Below are 24,494 nucleotides of genomic sequence, written 5' to 3'. Positions count from 1 at the left end.
GTGCAGGAGGGATAATCCAGGTAGAGCCCAGAGAAGTGTGGAGCACAGGAGACAGACAGCTTGCCAACCAAGGCAGCTGCTGTTGCCTATGGGGGGGGGGGAGCCAAAGAGCAGGACAGCATGGCGACTGGAATCTGAAAGGTCCAATCTTATGTTTTGAATAATTCCTTCCCCGTTACCTCCCAAAGTGGCAGTACTTTGACATCTGTGGAGCTACTGCAGTGGGTCTGGCTGGGGAAGCAGGTCACTAGAGCTAGGTCTTTGCTTTTGCTGTTGGTCTGTTTCTTCTGCTTGCCACCACATGCACAAGCCACCCTCAACGTTTCCCACCTTCACAGATGGAACCATTCCCACCCCATGTCTCACCCGTCAAAAAGGATGGAAATATTTTTGAAATTATGAGCTGAAATGAATCTTTCTTTCCTAAGTTGGTTCAGTAAGTTATCTGGACACGGCTATGCAAAAAGTAAGGGGAGGGGCAGGGTGTAGAGATAGGCAGACAGATATACAGACACCGCAACACTACTCTCAGGAATATAAACACTGGGCTCTGCCCTACAAGGAACAAATACAGAAGCCAGATTCAAACCAGTACAAGTCACTTAGCTAAATCCCTAAAGATACAAAATATTTGTAGGAATGCAAACCCAACAGTTGGAGAGATAAACTCCAGAGTTTGCCAGCTGATCAAAGACGATGAGGCATGCGAAAAAGCAGGAGCACATGACCAATGAGAACTTGTATGCAAACCTTATAAAGAACTCTCAAATTAAAAGTAAGAAAGTACCCTTTAAAATTGGCAAAAGATTTGGACACTTCTGAAGGACATGTAACACATAAGCTTGTGAGAAGAGGCTCAACTCAATAAACCTTTTACTTTGTTTCTTCGAGACAAGGGTTCTCTGTGTGTACCTGGCTGTCCTGAAACTCGCTCTGTAGACCGGGATGGCCTCAAAGTAAGAGATCTGCCTGCCTCTGCCTCCCGAGTGCTAGAATTAAAGATGTGCTGCACCACCACAAGGCTCAGCATAGTAAATCTTGAATCAGTAAACAACGATTGGAATCGGGCTTCTACTCCACACCTGTTGGAATGGTAAACACCAAGAGGGCTGGAAGATGGCTCAGGATAAGGGTGCTTGGCACCAAGTCTGATGATCCAGGTTCCATCTTTGGAATCCACACAGTGAAAGGCAAAAACTGACTCCTGAAAGTTGTCCTCTGACCTCCAATTTCAAACACACACACATGTACACATGCACAGTAACTAAACACATGCACACACACATGCACAGTAACTAAACACACGCATGCACACTAACTAAATAAGCAAGAGTAAAAATGGTGAAAATTCCCAGTAGCATTGAGCATGGAGAAAATGGGAACACTTACCTACTACTGGTGTAAACTGGTCCATCCAAGCTATGAGAGAAAACAATTCCACAATCTGGTAAAATATTAAACATGTCCTTACCACACACTCAGCCATGCCACACTGATATTTACCTAGGAAAAAGGAAATGTGTGCACACAGAGACTTATACCCAAATGCTCACATAGCTTTATTCAGAGTCCAAACACTGGTAACAATTCACAAGTCCAACAGCGGGTGAATGGACAAATCCATCCCAGCGGTCTCCATGCTGTGAAGACAACACACAAGACTCGGCATACAACCAACCGCACCCACATCAATCTCTCAGCAATTATGTAGAGGAGCCTGAGCAAAGGAGCACACTGCATGCTTTGCTTTATGTGCAGTGCAGGCAATGCAAGCTACTGGACTATGACACAGCAGATCAGTGGTTGCTCCGGGGATGTTGCTCAGGGGACACAGGTGGGTGGTATCTGGCTGGGAGAAAGGATGTCAAATGGTCCAAAGACAGCTGGAGCTGAGGGGGAAATTCACCACTCTGGTTGCAGTGAGCCTTTCACCTGGTGTGCTCACGTTAGTATCTCGCCCAGTGCACACTTGAAATGTGAGTACTGCTTGTCAGCTGTCCAGCTACGGCTAGAGCAGCACTTCTCAACCTGTGGGTCTTGACCCTTCTCGGGGCTGAAGAGCAGGTATAATGCATATCAGATATTTAAACTGTGATTCATAACAGTAGCAAAATTACAGTAATGAAGTAGCAACAGAAAAGTTTTATGGCTGGGGTCACCACAACATGAAGGACTACATGAAAGAGTCGCAGCAGTAGGGTGGTTGAGAATCACTGTCTAGAGTTTTTCCTAGTAGAACTATGGTCTTCATTTTAAAATATTACTTACACCTTGGAAAGAATAGTTTAGGGTTTTATTTTTTAATTGTAAAACAAAATTAAAGGTATAAAAATTAAAGGTATAAATGTTAGCTCACTAAAAAGCAATATCCTATATAGACAAGAGAAAAAGTATAAAGTGGAAATGAGAAATTCCATGCCTATATGAGAGCAGCCACTAATGAGCCAACCACTTGAGTCAATCACGAGGCACCTGTCCCCTTTCCTCTCCATCCCGCATACTGCTGTGGCTCCCAGCATCATCACCAGGTGTGGAAACCTGAAGCATGGTCCTCAGCTCTTCTCCAACTTCCTCTATCAGAGGAGCCGGGGCAGAGGCCAGAGTCTGCCCTTGACTGACGTCACACCCCTGGCTGGCCACATGTCTGCAGAGCTCTCTATCCTGGATGGGCAGGGCGCTGTCCGCTTCCAGAAGGGGGACTTGCAGAGAAGTGAGCAGTGAGGCCTGAGGTCCAACAAGCTCCTCTTGCTCTGAAGTTGAGTCTTCTGTGTCAGACGATGTGATGCTGTCCGAGTCACTGGGCTCAGGACTGGAGCCTGCAGCCGGCTGCCCGGGGCTGCACTGAGCTGCCCTTCCCGCAGCTTCTTCCTCCTGCACAAGAAGTGCGGCAGCTTCCAGTTCTTGCAGCTCCAGCCCCAACTGGGCCTTACTGAGGGAGACTGCTTTCAAGGCGTCCGCCAGGGCAGCCAACTTTTTGGACCTTGAAAATTACAGTAAGAAGAAAAATTAGGTCTGCTCATTAATCAGACTGGTGACAATAGGAAATAAAACATCACAAAGCTGGTGCCCTCACATGGCACCAGGGCAAACCCCAAGCAAGTCCCAGGTGTGTGTGAGAGAGAGGAGAAGGCGCACAAGCAGTGGAGGTGGGGCAGATTTTATATGACTTCAGAATGCAGACAGCCTTCCTCCCATCCACAGGACAGAAGCTTTGGGAACTAAGGGAAACCCCCAAACCCAACAAAAGTAGGTCAAAGGGCTAATGCTAAGGTGGGAAAAATATGTCCAACTTATATCACAGACAAGGGCCTAATCCAGAGGAAGTTTTGGAAAGCATAATTCTAAGACGTAACAATCCAACAGAAAGCTGAGCACATGACACAAGCACGAGGACCCTTAGTGTTGCTTACTGTTAATCGACGAGGAAAGCAGTACCCGCCAATTAAAAATGTTCACACTTTGGGGCTGGTGAGATGGCTCAGGGAGTAAAGGCACCCCTTGCTAAGCCAGATGACCTGAGTACCAGCCAGATCCACAAGGTGTAAGAACTGACTCCTGCAAGATGTCCTGTGCTACACGTGCTCACACAACAAACAAACGTAGTGAACAGAGAGCACTTCCCGTGAGGAGCTGCATGTTTCTGAGCCCCTCCCTCGGAACTGTCAGCAAGCCTATGAGCTTCCACACCGACAGACAGGCGGAGCAGATTCCGCAGATGGGCAGACAGAGGAGTAGGGGATGAGGGCTGCAGCATCGCGGACAGAAGGAAAGTCCTGCGCTTCAGTGGGCATCTCCAGAGAGCTAGGCAAGGGGAAAGGCCTGCCAAGGTAAAGAGAACTCAAGACAAGCCAGTGGAGTAAGCTAATGACTCGGCAAAGGGCCAGCCTGAAGCTGGACTTTCACCACTACACGGTACACACAAAGCAAATTGGGAACGCGTCAAGTAAACCAAATGGCACCTGTCCCTATGGTCATCCATGGGAATCTTTATTTTTCCAGAAAAAGTATCTTACTTTAAAATCATGTGTTCATTTGATCCATCACTAAGATGGCTTTTTTTTTTAAAGGGGGAAGAATTTCCTGGGGATTAAACTCATGGCCTTATACATGCTAGATAAACTCTACCAATGAGCTACAACTGCAATCCTTGTTTCTTGAAAAATGGTCCTGTTATACAACTCAAGGTGGCCTCATACTTACAAGCTTCCTATCCTCCTGTTTCTAGTTCTTGAGTGGTCGGTTAGAAGTGTACACTACCATGTTCAGCTTCTATTTCTTACTGTCCCACACTCACTAGCTCAGGCTGGCTAGTATCCTGCTAGCACTGAGTTCTAACAGACACTTGGAAGTCTACACAAGTGTCACTCTGGATTCCACTCCTCCCCCAGTGAAGAGACAAAATGTAATTATAATTTCAAAATAGCATGGGCTATTTTGATATAAGAGTTGGAGGAATGAAAATGGGGCTCACTATTCAATTGTTTCACACAGATAAAAGAAAAAAATGGGGACATTATTTGTGGAGAAAAACCAAGTCATGTCAGGGCAGCCACTTTGTTCTTTCAAGCACAGGCATAACTAATATTGGTTCTACTTTGCCGTTGCTTGTAAGTTCTAGAATCAATCTCTGTAATGGTGCCACCATTTCAAAAATCAGGCACATTCAAAGCAGAATTGGCTAGTCCATGACAAAAAAGCTTTGTCAATGACATTAAATAGCCAGATTCTTACAAGTGTTAGCCATTCTGATATTCTTAGTGAACACATACTAGGTCTTGGTGCAGTTACATATCTTTTATGTGTAAATGAGGAGCACGTCACATGCTCAGAACACGTTTGTTAGTAAAGAGAATCAGTACGTAAGAGACTTGCCAAGGTGATCATAAAGTCACACTCCAAACTAGATTTCTTAGAAGTTGCTACAAATGTAATTCTATCACATAACTGTTAAAATAATTTATTCTTTGTACAGTGACATAGCATCCCATTTGGAGGATTTTTAAAAAATTATAGATTGTTGACAAGTTCTAGCAAATTAACTAGAGGGAAAGTGTAAAAGTAGCCGCTAGAAGCACACACCTCTGACACAGCTAAACTGATATCATTCCTCTAATGACTTTGTATTTGGTGACTGCATTTTTTTTTTAGGGTGGTAGTGTTAAAAAGAACTCACAGCCCATTAAATAGCCAAAGTTCAAAAAGAGTCCACAATACAACAGGGGGCAAGATCACATAAATGAAAGCATACATCCCGTTTCTCGTTGTAGAGCTGTGTCTGAAGTGATCAATCAACTTTTCACCACTTCCTGCAATGGCAGGTCTATTGTAAATCTCATAGCAAACAACTAGGTTTCATTTCCTCTGCCCAAACCTAGGTCTGCGGGGCAGGATGCTCTGAGACTGACTGGACTTCAGTGAGGCAATCTGAGATTGTTCATACTGGATGACAGTCTACTGGCTAATTCTGTTAGCATATCTCCCCTTTTATAGGAGCCTGTCCCTCAGCCCCCTACAACGTCTCAGGTTCAGTCTGAAGCTAAGCAACAGCACTTTTTCAAGGGCACTAACTCTGCCAAGTCAGATTCTGGTCTACTGTAGATTTAGAAACATTTCTAAACTCCAGGGCCCTCTGCTTCAAACACATTTGCACATACACTTAAATTTTAAAAATTGCATTTATTTACTTAGTGCTTGGTTTGTACAGAGTAAATTCCTGTTCAGTTTCCCACTAGATTTGAAGGCACTCTGGGGCATAATGATGAGAACATCTAGTTCGTGGGTTAGTAGTTCCCTGAATTCCCCACTCTGGAGTTGCCCAGAACCATAGGCTAGTGGTTCTTTCTTAGTTCTGGAGGCTGTGGGTGCGGAGTGAAGGTGGCCCCACTGCTATCCTTAGCTTCTGGTGTGGCTGGAAGCACTGGAACTCTGTGGCTTGTAGATGCACCATTCCAAGCTCAGCCCCCACCATCCCTACTGCTCTGTTAACTGCTCACATATAGAAACTTGAAGGTTGAGCAGCTGCAAGGAGGGACTTCCTGCAGGACACACAGATGTCTGTTAACAGACTGACTCACTGAGAGTTCAGTCCTATAGAATGGTCCTATCTCATCCTACCACTTATAGTTGAAGCCGGGGTGAGGGCTCCTTTGCCGCGTGCTTGAATGCCTCCGTGACGTCCATGGCACAGCCCCACAGTTGCCAGGGAGCAGGGCTCTTCCCTGTTACTTGCTCTCTTACAAATGCTTACCCACTAGTTGTTGTGGCAGTAATCCAAATTATTTATGTGTGAGAAAGAAAGTAAAACAATGTAATGTGTGGCTGAGGAGACGGCTCAGTGGGTAAAGCACTTGCTGCAGAAACACAAGCCCCGGAATCTGCCTTCCTAGCACTCGTGTAAAAAGCCGGGTGTGTCGGTAAGCACTTTTGATCCCACAGAAGGAGGCAGAAACAGTCAAAGCCTGGGGCTCTGCTGGTCAGCGCGTTTAGACAAAACAGAGAGCAGTAGGTTCAGCGAAAGACCCTTCCTCAGAAAGGAAAGCAGAGAACAAGGGAGGACTCCTGAACTCTGCCTCTGGCCACACCCACGCCAGGTGAGCACATACATGTACACACATTTCGGTGTCTTAGGGAGGTGTTAACTTGGCTGACGTCATGAGTTAGGAAAACAATCATGAGAACTGAGTGAAGCCATAAGCCAGGATCAAACCTTTCTCTACAGACTTGGTAGGGGCCGCTTCTCCAAGGTCCCGGCAGAAAAGAGCTTTCATCTTGGAATGTCATAAAGTATAGGGAAATCTTAACAATCAACAACAGATCTACACATTCCACACAGAGTTATAAGTATCTAGCCAGATAACAATGGTAAAAATGCGGTAAGTACTTTAGTAAGTGTTCTCAGGACAATCTTACACTCACTGTCTTTTTATTCCTTTAAGGATCTAGTATTTAAGAATGATGATGAATGCACAAACATTCATTGTCTATGTATTTTTGGCTAGTGGATTCAAATGGGGAAGAGGATTAAACATCTAAGCGACATGGTCAGATCATGAGGGCGAACAAGGATGGACACCAAGGGGCCACGGGAAGGGACAAAGCTCCTTTCTGCATAGGTTACAGAAGGCTGTCACTTCCTGGGTCCTGTCCTAGGGGCAGGCTCTGCTCACAGGGATTACGCCCCATTAGCCCATTCAGTCCCCACAGTAGCCCCAGTGAGTAAGGCTTCTCCAGGCTGCCAGTGAAGAATTTCAGAGCCCCATCCAGTGTGAACTGAAGAAGAGAGGAAAGGGCACTGGGGGTGGCGGGGTGGTAGGGGCACAGGGGAAGGCAGATTGATTTCTGGTATCAAGCAGGAAATCCGCTGACGATTCGTGAGTGGAACCAAACAGCTGGTCAAGTTCAACAAATAAAATCCACCTATCTTTGTAGGCTACAGAGGGTCTCATGTCTAAGAAGAGACAGGGCTCTCCAGCCCCCTTCCTCTCTGCAATTACCCCATGACCCCATGAAGCACACCAGCCTTGAAGAACTCTGAAAACACCTCACATTTCATCTAACAGAAGGGGCTCAAAGTCATTAATGATGGCTGTCTGAATCAGTTCTAACAGTGGCTACTGACAAGATGAAGTCTGACAGTACTGTGTGCTGAACCCTGATCCACAGATACGGTGACACCCTCACCTAGAACTGGAAATAGGATCTTATGTAGACACAGGTTTTGCAGATACTATTAAGTGACAAGGAGCCGAGATCACAGTGCATTATGGTGAGGCTCTAATTCACTAACTACACATTGAAGGGTTCACAGTGAATGGTTCCATTCACTGCATCTTATAACCAACTGGCAAGGTAGAGAAAAGTGTGTCCATCTCTCCCCAGGATCCTCCACTTCACAAGCCTTGTGCCAGCTACACCCCCAACCATGTTTCTGTGGAGGGGTTAGTGCGGCCATGCTGTTTTGTAAGCTGGTTTTTAAGATGCCCCAAAAAGGTCTGCAGAGCCTGTTCAATCAGAACGCTCTCCTCGTCATGTTGACTAAAGAAATCACAAAACAATAGTTTCATTATTTAAGTCACAGAAAGTTCAAAACCAGGTAAAACCAGGCTAGTGAGAAGCAGCAATGCAGACACAAGGCGGGCAGTGCTGGGACAGTGCAGGGCAGCCTGCTGCGTGTTTCTGAGTGACGTTTTAGGGCCGGGATAGTGGCTATATAATGTTTTACCCTATTAAAACGCTCATTATGTAAACTGAGAGTCTGTACTGACCTCAATAAAAATTAACTTAAGGCACTCCTTCCCCCAATCCACTCCTGTAGTGGTATATGGTATATTATTTTGATAAATAAATTTTGCCTGAAGACCAGAGGCAAAGCTAAAGCCATTAGAGGTCAGGTAATGGTGACACTCACCTTTAATCCCAGGATTTGGGAGACAGAGGCAGGTGGATCTCTGAGTTCAAGGCTACCCTGGACTACACGAGATCAATGCAGAAAAATCCAGGTGGTGGTGGCTCACACATTTAACCCCAACACTAGAGGGAATATAAAATGGGAGGAGAGAGGCTTAGGCTGCTTAGTTTATTTGTGGCCACCCAGCCTTGGTAGAGGTAAGACTTCTCTAGTGGCTTGGCTGTTTTGCTTTTCTGGTTGAACCCCAATTTTTGTCTCTGGGTCTTTATTATTGTACTACAGAAAAAAAAAAGCTTACTTTCTTAAAGCAGATAGTTTATGCATATATAGTAGCTTGTGTATGTGTATGTACATGTGTGCCCATATGTATGTGCAGATATCAGAAATCATTGGTTGTCATTCCTCAGCTGCCATGCATCTTGTTACACTTAAAAGAGTTTTTTTTTTTAAAGATCTATGAATGTATGAATGTTTTGCCTTTCTGTATGTCTACGCACCACATGAATATCTGGTATTCACAGAGGCCAGAAAAGGTTGTCAGAAAAGGGAGTTTGAATGGTTGTGAGGCACCATGTGGGTGCTGGGAACTGAATCCAGGTTTTCTGCAAGAGCAACTGTCTCTTAGCTGCTGAGCCATCTTTCTAGCCCCTTGTGTTTTCTTTTTTGACACATAGCATCTCACTGGCCTGGAACTTACCAGGCAGTGTAGGCTGATTAGCTAGCAAGTCCTGGAAACCGCTCCCTCCCACCTCTGCTTCCTCAGTACTAAAATTACGAGCACATGCCACTGACTCAGTTTTGTTTAAAAGGGTCCTGGGGACCTACTCAGGTCCTCGTGCTCATGAGACAAACATTTTACAGGGCTATCTCCCCAGCCCAGACAGCCGCCAAGGGTATCACAAAGCACCTCCCAATCAAAGGCCACGCCATCAAATGCCCAGACCTTTATGCCACTGCTGTAAGAAGCAGGAGAAGATGGAGGCTGTCTAGTAGACCTCAGCTGCCAGACTGCTCACTTCCATCCAGCACATCTCTGTGTGTTCCATGCAAGAGCCTGGTCTATCACACTTGTCTCTGTGAAACGGTACTTGCTCTAGCCATTCAAGTTAGAGTTTTTTTTTTCCAAATAAATTCTGAAATTCAAGGGATTACTTTGTCTAACAATATCTACCAGTATCAATATCTATATACCTACATAGATATATAGACTCAAACATGTATTTTTATGTATTTGCAATAAAGCACTTAATCAGAATGTTTTTAAATGCTCTTTAATTTTTATTTTATGTGTATGAGTCTCTTGCCACTTGTGAGCCTGATGTTCACAGAGGCCAGAAGCTCTTACCTACTGAGTCACCTCTCCAGCCCCTGTTTTGGAAGCTCCCTCTTCCCAGTTATCTTGTACTCTGTCCGATGTCCCTCAGGAGTCACACCATCAGAGTATGTCACTGATTTTGCTCACACCAACCAAGCACTATAATCGCTGATGCCTGTATTTCTTCTGAACCATCACTTCCTCATGATAAAGCTTCTGCAGTAAGTCCCTACGTTAGGCTAAAGGTTGTCTATAACTTATGTGAAAACAGACCTATTTGATTTTCTGGATAGAAACTGAGCACAAAAGATAACGAGGGAAACCTTTATCTCAGCCACCAAGAGACTTGGAGTAAAGAGTTCTGCACATACACGTGCAAAGTATCGGCAGCGGTCTGTGAGGGGCATCAAAGCTGACTCTTTAAGAATCGATGCTATTGTTAAATGTGCACAGTCCTAGACCCTGTCATGTAAATTGTCTAAAACAATTCTGAGGCTGGGAGCTGTCCCGTACTTTATTACAGTGATCATGAGACCCTCGAAGATTAAGACCCCACTAGTTGGCTGGACACTTCATCAAAACTCCAAGTTCACCTACTCTTCAAGACTCAAAGGACTCTTTTTTCTTTCTGGTTTTTCGAGACAGGGTTTCTCTGTGTTGCTTTGGAGCCTGTCCTAGAGCTCGCTCTGTAGACCAGGCTGGCCTCGAACTCACAAAGATCCACCTGCCTCTGTCCCTCAAGTGCTGGGATTAAAGGTGTGCGCCACCACTGCCCAGTGAGAAAGGACTCTTCTATAATTATAACTGGAGAGTTGCCAACACATTGCTGGCAGACCCAAATTAGTATCTACACATCACTGACTGCTAGAAATAAGAATGAGAGAATGGCTGATATATCATCTCACTAAGCCAGGGGTGCAAGGTACAACTTAAAACCTCACAGTTGAGATGCTTACGGATGGTACTTCATGCTCCTTAGGAACTGGGCGCTAAAGCTCATCATGGTTTGACTCAAATGATGGTGCTGAGCCGCCTGCTGCTCAGGAGGGGCACGAGTGCTATTCCCTTCTTATGTCTTGTCTCAGAGTCCAGGTGGGTCTTCCCTTGGCGCCATCTCACGTTACAGAGAAAGCCAGGCCCACATGGAGCAGTTTGCAAAAAAGTAGGGAATGTGATCGGTTGGCAGGGAGCACAGAGCTTGGCTTTGATCACAGCTGCAGGCCCCACCTGCTTCAAAAGGCAGCAACCACACAGCTCTCCCACTCCCTTGCTCAAAACCACAAGAAATGAGCTGCGATAAGCTGACAGGGAAAACATTACACAAACTGCTGACCCTGCTGCAGGCTGGGAAGCGCTGCCTCTGCTTGGCTTTGATTTTCCTAAGCCTGAGCCTGAGGGAGAGACAATAGGACTTTCTTCTTGTCTAGTGCTCCCGATGGCAAGGTACATTCAGACGGAGCCTGGAGGAATACCAAGCGTAGAAGAAAGGGAAATAAATAAATAAACAAAACAAGAACACAGGCTAAATGCAGAGGCAAGCTGTCGTCAGCAGCCAGGAAGAAAGATCATAGCACTACTCAAAGGCAACTAGGCTTTACAGGCTTTTGTTAAAATACACAGGGCTGGAAGCCCTGGCAGTGATCTTTGTCATGTTGCTGTCCTGCTGTGTGAGGCAATTACGTATTATAAGCCTTGTTTTGTGTGTGTGTGTGTGTGTGTGTTTGTTCCTATTGTTTAATGTTCATTCAAAGAATCAAACAGAGCAACAGAGCCTCTCCATGTTTGGCCAGAGCTGGACACTGAGCAATCACAAGCAGCAGTTTTCCCTTCGGCACACATACGTTCAGGTTGCACTGTGTGTGCACAGCCTCTTTGAGGCTAATGGCCAGCCACACTGTGCCTTTACAACACAACTCAAAATGAACCACCAGGCTGGTTGGTGCAACCTTGGTCTGGTTCCCCTAAACCCTCTAGAGTCCTGCTGTGGCTTCCAAAGCCCATTCCACTCTAATGTGGTCACTGTTGTCAACCAGGTGCCACAGAACCAAGTACCCTGGATTTGCTAGGCCCTGACAATGCACAAGTGCCAGAAGCTTGCCCAGTCATAAGAAACTGTATCCAGTATCAGAGCTCCGGCCCACCAGGCCAAGGCTACAACTGTGGCCCACAGAAACCAGACAGATGGAGTCTCATGGGCAGGTGGGGTCTGGACAGAAGGGAAAGCACTTGTACCTCATAATAGAGACAGCTGGCCCCAGCTCCAGCCAACTGTCACCACGTGAGGATATGCCAGCAACTGCCACAATTCCATGATTCAAGAGTAGCTATAAACTCAGACTTTTACATAAACGCTTCCAATTTTTAAGTGTTAAAATCAATTTAAAGTTTCTAGAAACATAGGGAGAGAAACCAAATGTGACCCAAGGCAACTAGCCTGCAACCTTTCCATTTACTTAACTTCACCTTCTTAATTCCCTGCCATTTTCTGGGTGCCACAGCATGACTGTCCTAACTTTCATGACACGCTACACGTGCTGTCCCTGCCTAGCTCGTGTCCCCTTTCCTTGCTGTGCAAGGTTACATCCAACTATCTTCAGTTCTCTCTTCAAGACCCCACTCCACTAAGCCCAGTGTGCCAGGCTGAGTCCCTGTCCCTGAATGACTGTCTTCACTATCTCCTGTTGTCGGCAGTGAGCTGGGGGTCATCCACAAGTTCTCTAGCTCTGCCTTCTGTATATCTTATCTCCCCAACTAGAACACATGTTCTGTGACAGAAACTGCTTCAGATACTCTACCAAGAGAATGCAGAGTTTGTCCGGGGTTTTGTGCGCTGGAACATTCCAGAGGGACCGGCTGACTACAGCTAGACAGTAAAGACCTCAGGCCTTGACATCAAACAGGCCTGGGTTGCTTGATCTCTTTGAGCCTCAATTTCTATACTTGTAACCTAGGGCTATAATAAAATGGGACATAACCCAAATGCTTATGCAGCCCATGAGAGGAAGAAAGGGTGTATACAAAGCATGGAGCCCAATGCCTGGCATGCAGTAAGCACTTGATAAATGTTAGTTGTTACCATTACGGACTGATCCCACTGCTAAGCCAGCATGGCAGCAGTACAGCTTGGTTGTTAGCATGCATTTATTGACCACTTACACTGTATGCCTGACTCCCCTATTTTAGAGACGGCTGAAGAGCGGAGTTTAAGTGGCTGGTCTATGGAAACAGCAGAGGTCTGAGGACTGACAGGCTGGCTCAGAGCTCACACTGTCCATGATGTTCATGGTCTTGCTACCGTATTCACAGTGGCAGGGGTAACTTTGTGACCTCTGTCTTCCCAAACTAAGAGCTGAACAGGCTTTGCTCATCATGGCCTAAGGGCTACTCTAGACCTGACTAGCTTAGAAGTCTCAGGATGGAGGAGTTTGCTTCTCTGTCAGCCTGACTCGGGTTCTTCGTTTGTTGGATAAACTAAGAATGATAAGAAAAGGAAAACATACTTAGAAACTACCACAATGTTACAGCTATCATGTGGAACCAAAACTGTACTCACTTATAAGTGGCTTCTAGACTTAAAGCAAGAAAAGCCAATCTACAGTCCACAACCCCAGACAACATAGACAACAAAGAAGACCCTAAGAGAGACAGACATGGATCCACACAGGAAGGAGAAAAAGACAAGATCTCCTGAGTAAATTGGGAGCATGGGGGTCACGGGAGAGGGTAGAAGGGAAGGGGGAGGATGGGAGGGGAAAAAATGTAGAGCTCAATTAAAAAAAAAAAAACCCGTTACAGATATTAACTGACAAAGATGTCTCTCTGATCACACAAAACAACTAGAAAGGAACCACACTGCTGTGTATCCCCATTATCCAAGAAGATAGCAAAGAGGTGTGTCTTGTTTGGCTTTCAGAGAGGCAAAGAAAAGATGAGACCATAGTCCAGAAGTGGTGATCCCCAGGAGTTGCTGGAAGTCACAAAGGTGAGGCCACCTATTGGGCTAGCCTAAACCCTGGAACTCTGCATATGACAACTGTCTACGGCCTCTTGATGGGGAAGACTAGAGCATGGACTCTGACCATAAAGCTGACTAGGCTCACGTGTGACTTGACAGAGACTGAACTTAGCTTAGCAGAAGGCAGTCTATTCTGATTTCAGTTTTCCTTTTTCTATATTCCACTGACATCTTAGGTAAAACACAATGTTAATTCTAACTTCTTCATATAAAAAAACCTCAATTCTTCAGTCTTCCAATGCCTGTACTTAAGCCTAGCATACAATAGTGCTCTACAAAAGATTACTAGCAGATTTGCAAAGTCACATTTATAATGGGACCAACCTGGACAACAGAGTCTACTTCTAAAAAGACTAAATGGAATGGCATGTCAACCCAGATCCAACAAGGGAAACTTAACAGGGACAGAATGTTGGCGTACAAAAGAGTTCCACAATAGCCCAAAATGGAGTACAGCAAAGGTTTATTTATCTGGGGATAAACTTCAGAAGAGTGCGATCCGCAGTCCTCTGCATGCATGCACTGGGTACTGGAACCAAATCCAGCAACCAAGAGGCCTGCACATGCTTTTTATCTGCATTTATAGCACATGAGACCACACCCAAAGTGTGGCCAGTATAAAGGCTATTGCTAAAAGAGTTCCTACAGCAACAGAGGCAAAGCCCCCAGCAGAGGAATTGTGTTTAAGAGCAGCATCTCACTGAAACAGGAAGATTTTAGGAGTTTGGCTAAACTGCAAAGTAACAGAATGTTAAGGTTCCCAACATAAACAGATGAACTCCTGGTCTCTGCTGAGAAAGTGATGCTCACCACAAAATGAGAGCAACTGCCCCTCTAGAGAGAGGCCAAGCCTGGAATGTCGTATTCACTCTGGAGAATACTTTTAAGAAGCCCTGACTGAAAAGGGCCACAGGGTACTGACAAAGTAGAGCTTGCTAGAGTAAGGTCAGGATGGGCAGAAGGCTGGAAATGTGAGACCTGGAAGAGTGATCTAACGGCAGAGGACAATGGTTTCTATAAGGTCTGAGACTGGCTGCATCACAAAGGCCCATCACTAGGGAAAGTAGTGCCAGCATTAGCTTCACGTCTTACAGCAGGGGGATGACCTTGCTGGGGCTGTCAGAGAAAGTTAGGACAAAATGCGACCTTTCTGGTAGAAGGAACAGAAGATGTAAAGGCCATGGGTAGCAAAAGCTGTGGCTGTGGGATGCTGACTGTATCTCCATAGCAGGGAGGGGTGTCTACCAGAACCAAGGAATAAAGCTTAGGGTCTAAGCTTTGACATTGTAACATGATGTCATCATCTACAAAGTTCATGAAATCAAGATACATAACAAAATTTTTAAAAGTAGCTTCCGAATTTTGTGTTGAGACATGTTTATAGCTATCCTTGACCACACACTACTGCAGGCAGTGTGACAGACACATCTGGCTTAGATAATGAGGCAGTGGACATGGAAGAGCAACTCACTTAAGCTTTTATACTATGGACAAGAGGAATTACAGATACCCCCCCCAAAAAAAAACCCAAGACAATTATGGTAAAAATGCCATTTCAAATGGCCAGGTTGGCATTATTAAGGGAAAGACATAGGGGACAAACCGTGGGAGGAAGGAAAACAGAGAAGCACTTCAGCAGGAAGTAAGACATACAGACCTGTGTTAAGGGAGAGGTATGGGGACCTAAAAAAGGGATTTACATGAAAGAGAGGAGAGGAAGAATTGAAAAGACTTAGTGATTGATTCAATATGGAGCTGGGAATCAAAGACAGGAACACAAGACTGAGAGGAGCCAAACACCATAACCTATGTAATGAGGACCAAAGCCCAGAACATCTAAAGAGTCCCAGGTTATTAATGACTTCAGCTTTACATCATATGTTTGAAGTATAATTTTCAAATACACAAAAAGTAACATTTTGAAACGATATTTGAATTTACCAAAAATCAGTTGTCTAAAGTTTATTGAAACAATGTTTACAAAAAATAAATCCATTAAGAACAAAAAAGAAAACAAATCAGGTAAACAGTAATTAAAAGAACTGGAATGGGGCTTGATGCACATGTTTGTAATCCCAGCAGCAGGGAGGCTAAGGCAGGAGGAGCATCACAAGTTCAAAGCCAGCTTGGGCTACATAGCAAGTCTCAGCCTCATATATAAGGAAAGAGAGCTGAGTCAGCCATATTACTAGCAGATGAAACAAACATTAAGACAAAAATCTATTAGTGATAGAAAGATCAGCACATAATGAACATTTAGCTCAGAGAGATGTAACAATTATAAACTATTATCACCAATAACATGTCTCTCTCCATAAGGTAAGAGCTGACAAGACTGCCAACACAGTTGCAGACTTCACATACCTCTTCTAGTCGGACAGGTAAAACAGCCAAATCAGTAAAGATAAAAGAAACCAAATCATCCAACTGACAAGCCAGCTCATTTGTGTGTTAGACATACAGAGTATAGCAGCTAGCAAACAGAAAATAGACATTGTTTTGAATAAAGCTGAAAATTCACAAAAACTGACTATATGCTAGATATAAAATTAACCTCAACCAATTTCCAAAAAATAACACAATTCTTTGACAGAAACAGAACTGTTAAAAGTCAACAGCAAACACGGCATTCTAAAAATCAGTATGTCTGGGAAGGGAAACCCACACAAAGTAAAACCAGAAAATATTTAGAATTTAATAATGATGAAAATTCAGTGATTTCAAAACCTATGCAGTAACTATAAAGCAGACAGCTGGAAGGAAACAGACAGTCTTAAATAAAACAGGGCTCCTAGTAATGGCTCAGTAAGTGTTGGTATTACAAGCCAAGGAGGAACATAAAGCAGAATAAACTCCCAGGACGACACAGATAAAAGCTGAAAGCAATTACATAGAAGACAAACAAAATCAGACAGGATTAGCAGAAAAAGCACTGATAAACAAATACACCCTCCTTCTCGAAGCTTCTCTTATAAACAAGAACAAAATGAGAGCAAGTTTAGGTATTTCAGACATGCGGAGAAGACATATATAAAGGGGAAAACAAATATATGCCAGAAAACTTGAAAATGAGGGGAAACAGACAAATTTCTAGAGAAACAGAATCTATCAAAACGGAATTCAAGATGATAATGTGACTTCCAAGTAAGATAGAAGAGCAGAAACTGCCTCTCTGAAGGCAAGAAGTCACAAATGAGAAGGAAGTAATTATCACAAAGACAGAAACAGAAGAAAAGCTCAGGATGCCAAGGAAGAAGTGAAAGGATGCTGGGAAACGGCAGGAACAGATGGGCAAGGCAGAGAGGCGAGCCCAGTGGAACCCTGGGAGCAGCTGCCTGAAAACTCAGATGCTGCTTCCAGAGGTAAGACATGGGAGCTGGACAATCCTGGCCTCAAGATGAAGTCACAGCTCCCACAAGTCTCAAGTCCAGTTGCAAGATGTCCTAGTTAGGGTTTCTGTTGCCATGATGAAACACCACACAGTCAAGTCGGGAGGAAAGAGTTTATTTGACTTTCACTTCCACATGGCAGTCCATCACGGAAGAAAAGTCCGGTCAGGTGCACAAATCTGGAGGCAGAAGCTGATGCAGAGGCCATGAAGGGGTGCTGCTTACTTACTAACTTGCTTCTCATGGCTCTATGTATGTATGTATGTATGTATTTTTATAGAACATGGGACCACCTGCCCAGAGATGGTAACTACCCACACTGGAATGGACTCTCCCCCATTCAATTACTAAGAAAATGCCCTATCTGGATCTTATAGAGGCACTGTTTCAACTGAGGCGCCCTCTTTTCAGATAACTAGCTTGTGTCAAGCTGACATACAACCAGGCAGCACACAGGTTTGGTAAGAGTCATTCTTCAGTGACAGGTGAGCAGCAAGGATAGTCCCAGTCTCATGTTTTAGGATTCAGAGGGCAGCAGTCAGGCACTACTGTGAAAAAGAATGCATTGTTAAAACTTGAATTTTCCTGGAAGCCCGAGATCAGGGAACATTCACAGGTTGGGGAGCCTCAGGGAAACTGCTCTGCCAAGTCCAAAGGTGCAGGCAGCAGAAGATTCAGTATGAGACATCAAAGAGAATGATAAGTCTGCCCCTGGTAGCTGGGAACAGATGCAATCAACTGAAAATTATCCTTGAGCCTAATGGCTCTGAGCTGGAGGTCAGAGAGGAGATCACATTTAGGACACTACACTTCACTGCAACACAGCCCAAGAACTCTAAAGTTCAAAACATGACAGCCACAGTGGCATTTCTCCACTGCTAGTACTGACCTCTGCCACTATTACTGATCTCAATGCCATATTGCTTCTCATGTTTCAGCACACTTGGTTTGGGAGACACCCCTCAGCTAAAACATTAGGGGGTATGACCTAGAGAGTCATGGAGGATGACATATAAGGCAAAGCTAAGCATAATGAGCAGAGATCCCAATACACAAACAAGGTATATCAGATACTTTTCTATTGCTATTTCTATTATTGTTTTATATACTGTGACTAAGTCAACTTATAAAATAAAGTTTATTTTGGCTTATGATTCCAGAGGGCTGGGGGCCAGGCTGACAGCAAGCAGAAGACGGGACAGCCGGAGTTAGAAGTTGGGAGGTGAGGGCTCACATCTCCAAATGCAAGCAGAAAAGAGAGATTGAACTGGTAATGGTGCATGGCTTTAAAATCTCAAAGCTCATGCCCAGTGACATACTTCCTCCAGCAAGACTACACCTCCTATATCTACCCACACAGCACCATAAAATGGATACCAAGTGTGAGCATATAGGGGCCATTCTCAATCAAACCAGAACATAAGGGGAATCACAGGTGTGAAGACAGTTGTGGTAGACAGCAGATGCTGGTCCAACACAAACGCGGCAAGAGCTAACCAAAGGAAAAATAGAATCCAGTTTCAGCTCTGTGCACACGGCCAGCAGACTTCAAGTTTGAGCGGACAGAAAGATGCTCCAACACAGCCTACCCACTCTGATTTCTTTCAGTTCCAATGTTTAGCAGGTTTTTGCTACACTGTACTCTAAAAGATATTCTGTGTGCTATCCCCCTCCATATACTCACCTAATCTTTTTTTTCTTTTTAAGAAAATACTTTTTCTTTCTCTTGGTTTCTTTCCTACATCCCCCCTCTCTATTTAGTAGTATCTTTATCTTATCAGCTTTACAAAATTACTTTCTCTAATAGTCTTTAAAACTTTTATTCTCCTTATATTTACCAAATTTTGTTTCTGAACTTTTTCACTATGAAATCTTTTTTGGTACTCTCTCCGCCCCCATCTCTCACTCTTTTGTCTTCCTCTTTTTCATGCTCCTCATTTCTCTGTTGACCTACTTAACTTTACATCTCCTCTTTCTCTTCCCTTTCCTAGTCTCCTTCCTTCCTTCCTAAAGACAAGGTCTTACTATGTAGCCCTGGCTGGCCTGGAACTTGCTATGTAGATCAGGCAGGCCTCAAACTCATAGAGATCTTCCTGCATCTACTTCCTCAGTGCTGGGATTAAAGGTGTGTGTCACCGAACTCAACCTTCCTGGTCTACTTTCTATATCTCATTCACTTATTACTTCCACATTTAAGCAACCCTTTATTTCATAGCACATTCTACAACAGGTTTTGCCATTTCAGTTCCATGGCCATTTGTGGTGTATCTATGGCATTATGATTTATTTAAGCACATTTATATTAGGTGGTCTGATGTTGCTGCTACAGTGGTTCGTTTCTTCTGTGCTGAGTAGTGCTGGAAATTGAGCCTTCAAGAGCAGGCTGCTTAATATAAAGATTCTCTCTAAAAGTTCAGAAGAGATATCAAAACCAACAGATGTGCAAGGCACATACAATGTAGCAATGCAAGAAATAGGAAAAAGTAAGACAACATGACTCCTCTAAAAGACAGTGACTCCCCGACTACTGACGTCAAAGACATCAAAACAGACAAAAACGCTAGATGAGGAGGATTTCAAAAGTTAAAAAGGATACAAACAACTAGATAAATTCAACCAGGACCCAGAGAGGAAAGAGTAACACAGAAGAAAAAGCCAGCATAAAGGATCTGGAAACCAGCAATTCAGATAAAAAAAACTCAGCAACGGAGTAGGAAAACCCAGCAAAGAAACAGATTTTAAAAAAAAAGTGTTAGAAGTGAAGTAAATAAAATAAACCAAATAAAATGCACATCATCAACAGAAAGAACCAAACAGGAAAAATCATATCAGGGATGGGGCCCACAGGTGATAAAACACATTTCAACATTGATAAAAGAAAAATAAGAAATCAGTATAACCACATCCAGAAGCTCTAGGATACAATCAAAGCTGAAACATAAGACTCCATGAGACGGATGGAATGCGATAAAACAGAATCAAGGATCAAGCAGAAGCTCAAGTACGAACAAACCTCTTAATTGATATTCCAGTGACCCTTGACATGCTCACTGGACAAGGTAACTTTGTTTATCCCATCCATCAGACACAGATGGGCCATCAAGTCGACTACCAACAGGTTTCTAACCTGGTCTTTAAAGCTCTTAAGTGATGCACCCCACAGGACCCTTCAGCTTACTTCCATAATCTTACTCAACAGCCAGGGGAACTTCTTCCTGATTTTCTCACACGTGTCCATGAGGCAGTGAAGAGTAGATCTAGGCCCCACTAGGGAAATGTTAATCAAACAATTGGTTTGGGAAGGCCTTAATTCCCCAACCCACAATGTGGTCGCAGCGGTCTGCACAAATGGGTATTGGCCACAAGAGATCCTGACCCCAGCAGCAGTCCCATCATTGCCCTCACCGCTTCCTTGGATGCCCTCCTTGCAGACCGGCAGGATACCTACGATACACCCAAGGGCCCCAAGTCGACAGATCTTGCTGGAGTATGGCAAACCAGGCCATCTGCCCCCAGGCAAAATCTAGGACCCAATGCCCCAGATAGAATAAGGGATTTCATCAAACAAAGGACTGTAGATCACAATCTGCTGAAGTACCTATCCCTTTAAACTCCAGGCAAGGGAGACTCTGATAATCTAAAAATCAATTAGACACTGCCTGCTTCCCAATGCTAACTATCTATGTTGATGGACAAGCTGTCAGAGGCTTGGTGGACACTGCTGTGGATGTCACCATATTAACAGAAATGAAGGCACTCTGTTTCCTCCATTGGAAATTTAGACCTTGATAGGAGGTCAACAAGATTCAAAACTGATCACCCATCCAGTCCATTGGAGAGAGAGACCTTGATGGCAAAAAGGGAACCATTCTTCCTACTGTTTCTACGGTACCAAGAAACCTCTGGGGCAGAGACATCCTGGAGGGTATGTGTGCTGTCCTAACTACTGATGATAGAGCTTTCTTTGATAACTTTCAGGCCCATGAAAAGACAGGCTTGGCAAATCACAGTCCTGCACATAAGTCGCACCCCCAATTCTAAGGGTTACTGTCCCTCAGAAATCCACCACAATCGAGCCTCCTAGCCTCATTCCACTGACAAGGCTCTCAAATCAGGATGTCTAGGTGGAACAGTGGCCTATAATTTAACCAAAGTTGTCAATCCTAAAGAAACTGGTTGTATAACAGCTAAAGATGGGGCACATAGAACCAACTACAAGTAAACATAATACCTCCATATTTATTATTCCAAAGAGATTGGGACACTACTGCCTTCTGCAGGATCTCCATGCAGTTAATGATCACATGGAAAAAATGGGGTCCATGCAACCAGGCCTCCCACACCCTAATGCTATTTCCTCATCTTATTATATTTTAGTTTTAGATATGAAGGATAGATTTATTCAAATTCCCCTAGCACCACAGGATAGAGACTGCTTTGTCTTTACAGTATGGGAGCCTAATATGCATAAGCGAGCCAAAAGATATCAATGGACTGTATTATCCCAGGGAATGAAAAATAACCCCACAATATGCCAGTTATTTGTTTCTCAGGCCTTAGTGAATATTCCTAAGGACATCCTCTTAATTCATTACATGGATGCTCTCCTTCTGGCACATCCAGATGTAGTCTATCTGTAAAGGACTGTTGAAAAAGTGTTAAAAGACCTCGCATCATTATAGCTGATGGCGGTGCCAGTTAAGGTTCAAATGGTACCGCCCTTTGACTTTTTAGGATTTTCCATTGCTAAGCAGGTTCGCTCCCTTTCCTTTAAACTGGAAATGAAGGAATTGTACTCATTCTCAGAATCACAACAATTATGTGGCACAGTTAATTGGTTTAAGCCCATTCTGCACATTCCCAATCAAGAGATGAGACACCTGCCCATCCATCAAAGTTAGGCTTGCTCATGAGACTAGAGATCTACTACAAAAGGTTGTGGCCATTCTAGCTACCTCCAGCCTGCAACACCATGACCCTCAGAAGCCCTTGTTGGCAATGATCCTCTGGACACCCAGGGGTGTTTTGGAAGTGTTATGGCAATTTGGGCCCCCATTATGGATACATAAAGAAAATTCTGATCTGTGCAAAATCACCTCTAAGTTTGATCAATCCTTCCCACTTGACCTTAAGGCATGGATGCTGGCAGGAAGAACATGTGGATGAGAGCCAGATAAACTTGCCCTTCCCTTTTCTTTAAAGACTACCCAGTCCCTCTGGGCAGACGCTATCTCATTCCAGGAAATGGTTGCAGGATTCATAGGAACTATTGACAATCACTTACCAAAAAAACAAAACAAAACAAAACAAAAACAAAAACAAGATCTTAGGGGGACTCCCTACACTTCCAATAAAAACACAGTCCTATGCAGTCAGTACCTTCCTCCTCTCTCATCCCTCATGTCACCCTCCTTTTCACATTCCAGTAAAAACTCGAAGAACTGAGCCCTGGTACCTGTCACATACTAGATCTCACTACCAAAAACACCCATATCTCTTCAATTCTCAGAAAAATTGTAGTCCCAATTCAATTTAAAAAAAAAATCAAAGCTGGCTTTGGAGTTGGAGTGTGGTTCTCTCTTCCTCTAGACCCAAACATGTTACTAAAAGAAATATTCAGAGTTTCTGTCTCATATCAGAAGAGCCACCTAGTATGGGACAGAAAAAAAAAATCCCCCAAACTCTAGGGACTACTGTTGTCAAAACTCTGTTATCTCCCCAAAATTCTATTTCTCTTTTTTTGACTCTTTAGTACACTGAGCTAAGCAACTGAAGTATATATTTATAGACTGATAGGTAAATAGACAGATGATATATAGATAGATTATAGAAGATAGTTTATAATAGATGCGACATATTCAGTAGGATATTATTACATTTTAACATATTCATCTTATTTTTATCTTATTTTATTTATCTTTATTTTATTTTTATCTTATTATAATAAAGTATAAACACATACACTTTATTTGAAAGTGTATGTGTTTCTATGTGTCTGCATGTATGGCTCTGCCTATTCCTTTCAACAATTAGGTGACTTTCTGAGATCCTGGAAGATTTTCCATACCACTGGCATACCCTACCATCCATAGAGACAAGTCATAGTGGAGAGGACCAACAGAGCTCTTAAGGAGCCTTTGGCCAAGGTTATCTCATCAGAGGCTAGGAGAAATCTTCATCTGGTCTTCACAGAGGTCCTTTTCCATACGAACTTTCTCAGTTTTGATGACAAGGGGTTCAGTCCAGCTTACAAGCACTAGGTATCTGTCAAGGAACACACCCCTGCCCCTGGTGAGTTGGAGAGATCATATCTCCCTCCAGTGGCAGCCTCTAGTCCTCCTGCTAACCTGTGGAAGAGGGTATACTTGTGTTTTTCCTCAGACTTCCAAAACGCCAATATGGATCCTGCTAAGAGATGTATGCCCAGCCATGGATCAGCCTGCTTCTACCAAGGAAGGAATAATCCAGGATGTATATACTCCCCTTTCTTGCTTTCAGTGCTCCCTCTAACAAACTGATTTATTAAGGGCAGAGGTTATGGCCTTTGACTCATTTTTTTTAAGCTTGGAATAATATGAAAAGGCTATTGGATCCCTCTTGGATGCTCACATATGCATTAACTGATGGGGTGGTTTTGTTAACCCTTATTCTCCTTAAATGTCTCATGCAGCAGATCTGACATCAGTAGCCAGGAACTAGGGTGACTCTTCAGTGACTCTTAGGCATTCTTCTCACAGTCCTCCACAGGAGGTTATGCATGCCTGGCTATTTGTAATTCAAAAAGCTACTGCCTAGTCCCCTCCACCCTGACAGCTCTCCAGGAATGAATGCTCTTTGAGGGTTGGTAGTTAATGAAGGGCAAGAGCTTGTACAGCAGGCCACCCTAAGACAGGCAGACAGGCACAGTCCAGTTGCTGAGCCGCCCTGAGGTGAGGACAACAAGGTCTGAGCAAAGAACTTTGGCTCCTGAGATATATATATATGAAGTTAGGGCCTATCAGACTAAAAAGAGCCAACCAGGAGTCTGCCTAGAGCTGTCAAGAGTCCTGTCAGTGACTAGCCAATAAAGAGCTACCAAGTGGGGTTTCCTGAGTGCCTAGCAACAGGTACTGCCAGAGGTCCTGATCATGCCCAGCCAATGAGAGACAAACATGAGATGTCAACTGTCAACAGATCAGAACACCTGGGTGCTGGAAGTGTATTATATAAGTGTCATCCCCCACACCCCGTTGCTAAATAAATGAGCCTGCTGTAAGCCTTCAACCTGACTTCCAGCATCTGTGTTTGTTGACATTGCACCTTTTCACTCCCTCCCCAAGGAAAACATTATGTTAGAACCAGCAACAACTAAAGACAGAGAACCTATTC

At 44.0% G+C, this 24,494-nt stretch overlaps 1 protein-coding gene across 2 annotated transcripts in view; it reads right to left on the bottom strand.

Moving 5' to 3' along the window:
* Positions 1 to 1,535: 1,535 nt before the first annotated feature.
* The window catches only part of Shq1 (SHQ1, H/ACA ribonucleoprotein assembly factor), a 109,761-nt gene continuing 86,802 nt past the window's right edge, over positions 1,536 to 24,494 (bottom strand). For both annotated transcript variants that reach the window (XM_048438471.3, XM_048438472.3), the window contains one exon: positions 1,536 to 2,980. In XM_048438471.3, the coding sequence (XP_048294428.3) occupies positions 2,458 to 2,980 (523 nt within the window). In that variant the 3' untranslated portion in view covers positions 1,536 to 2,457. The remainder of the gene's footprint in view (positions 2,981 to 24,494) is intronic.

This window comes from Myodes glareolus, chromosome 3 (genome assembly GCF_982192425.1).
Source record: "Myodes glareolus chromosome 3, mMyoGla1.1, whole genome shotgun sequence".
NCBI classification, from domain to species: domain Eukaryota; kingdom Metazoa; phylum Chordata; class Mammalia; order Rodentia; family Cricetidae; genus Myodes; species Myodes glareolus.
Note: the sequence above shows the minus strand (reverse complement) of the source record. Positions and strands in the feature narration are given on the sequence as shown.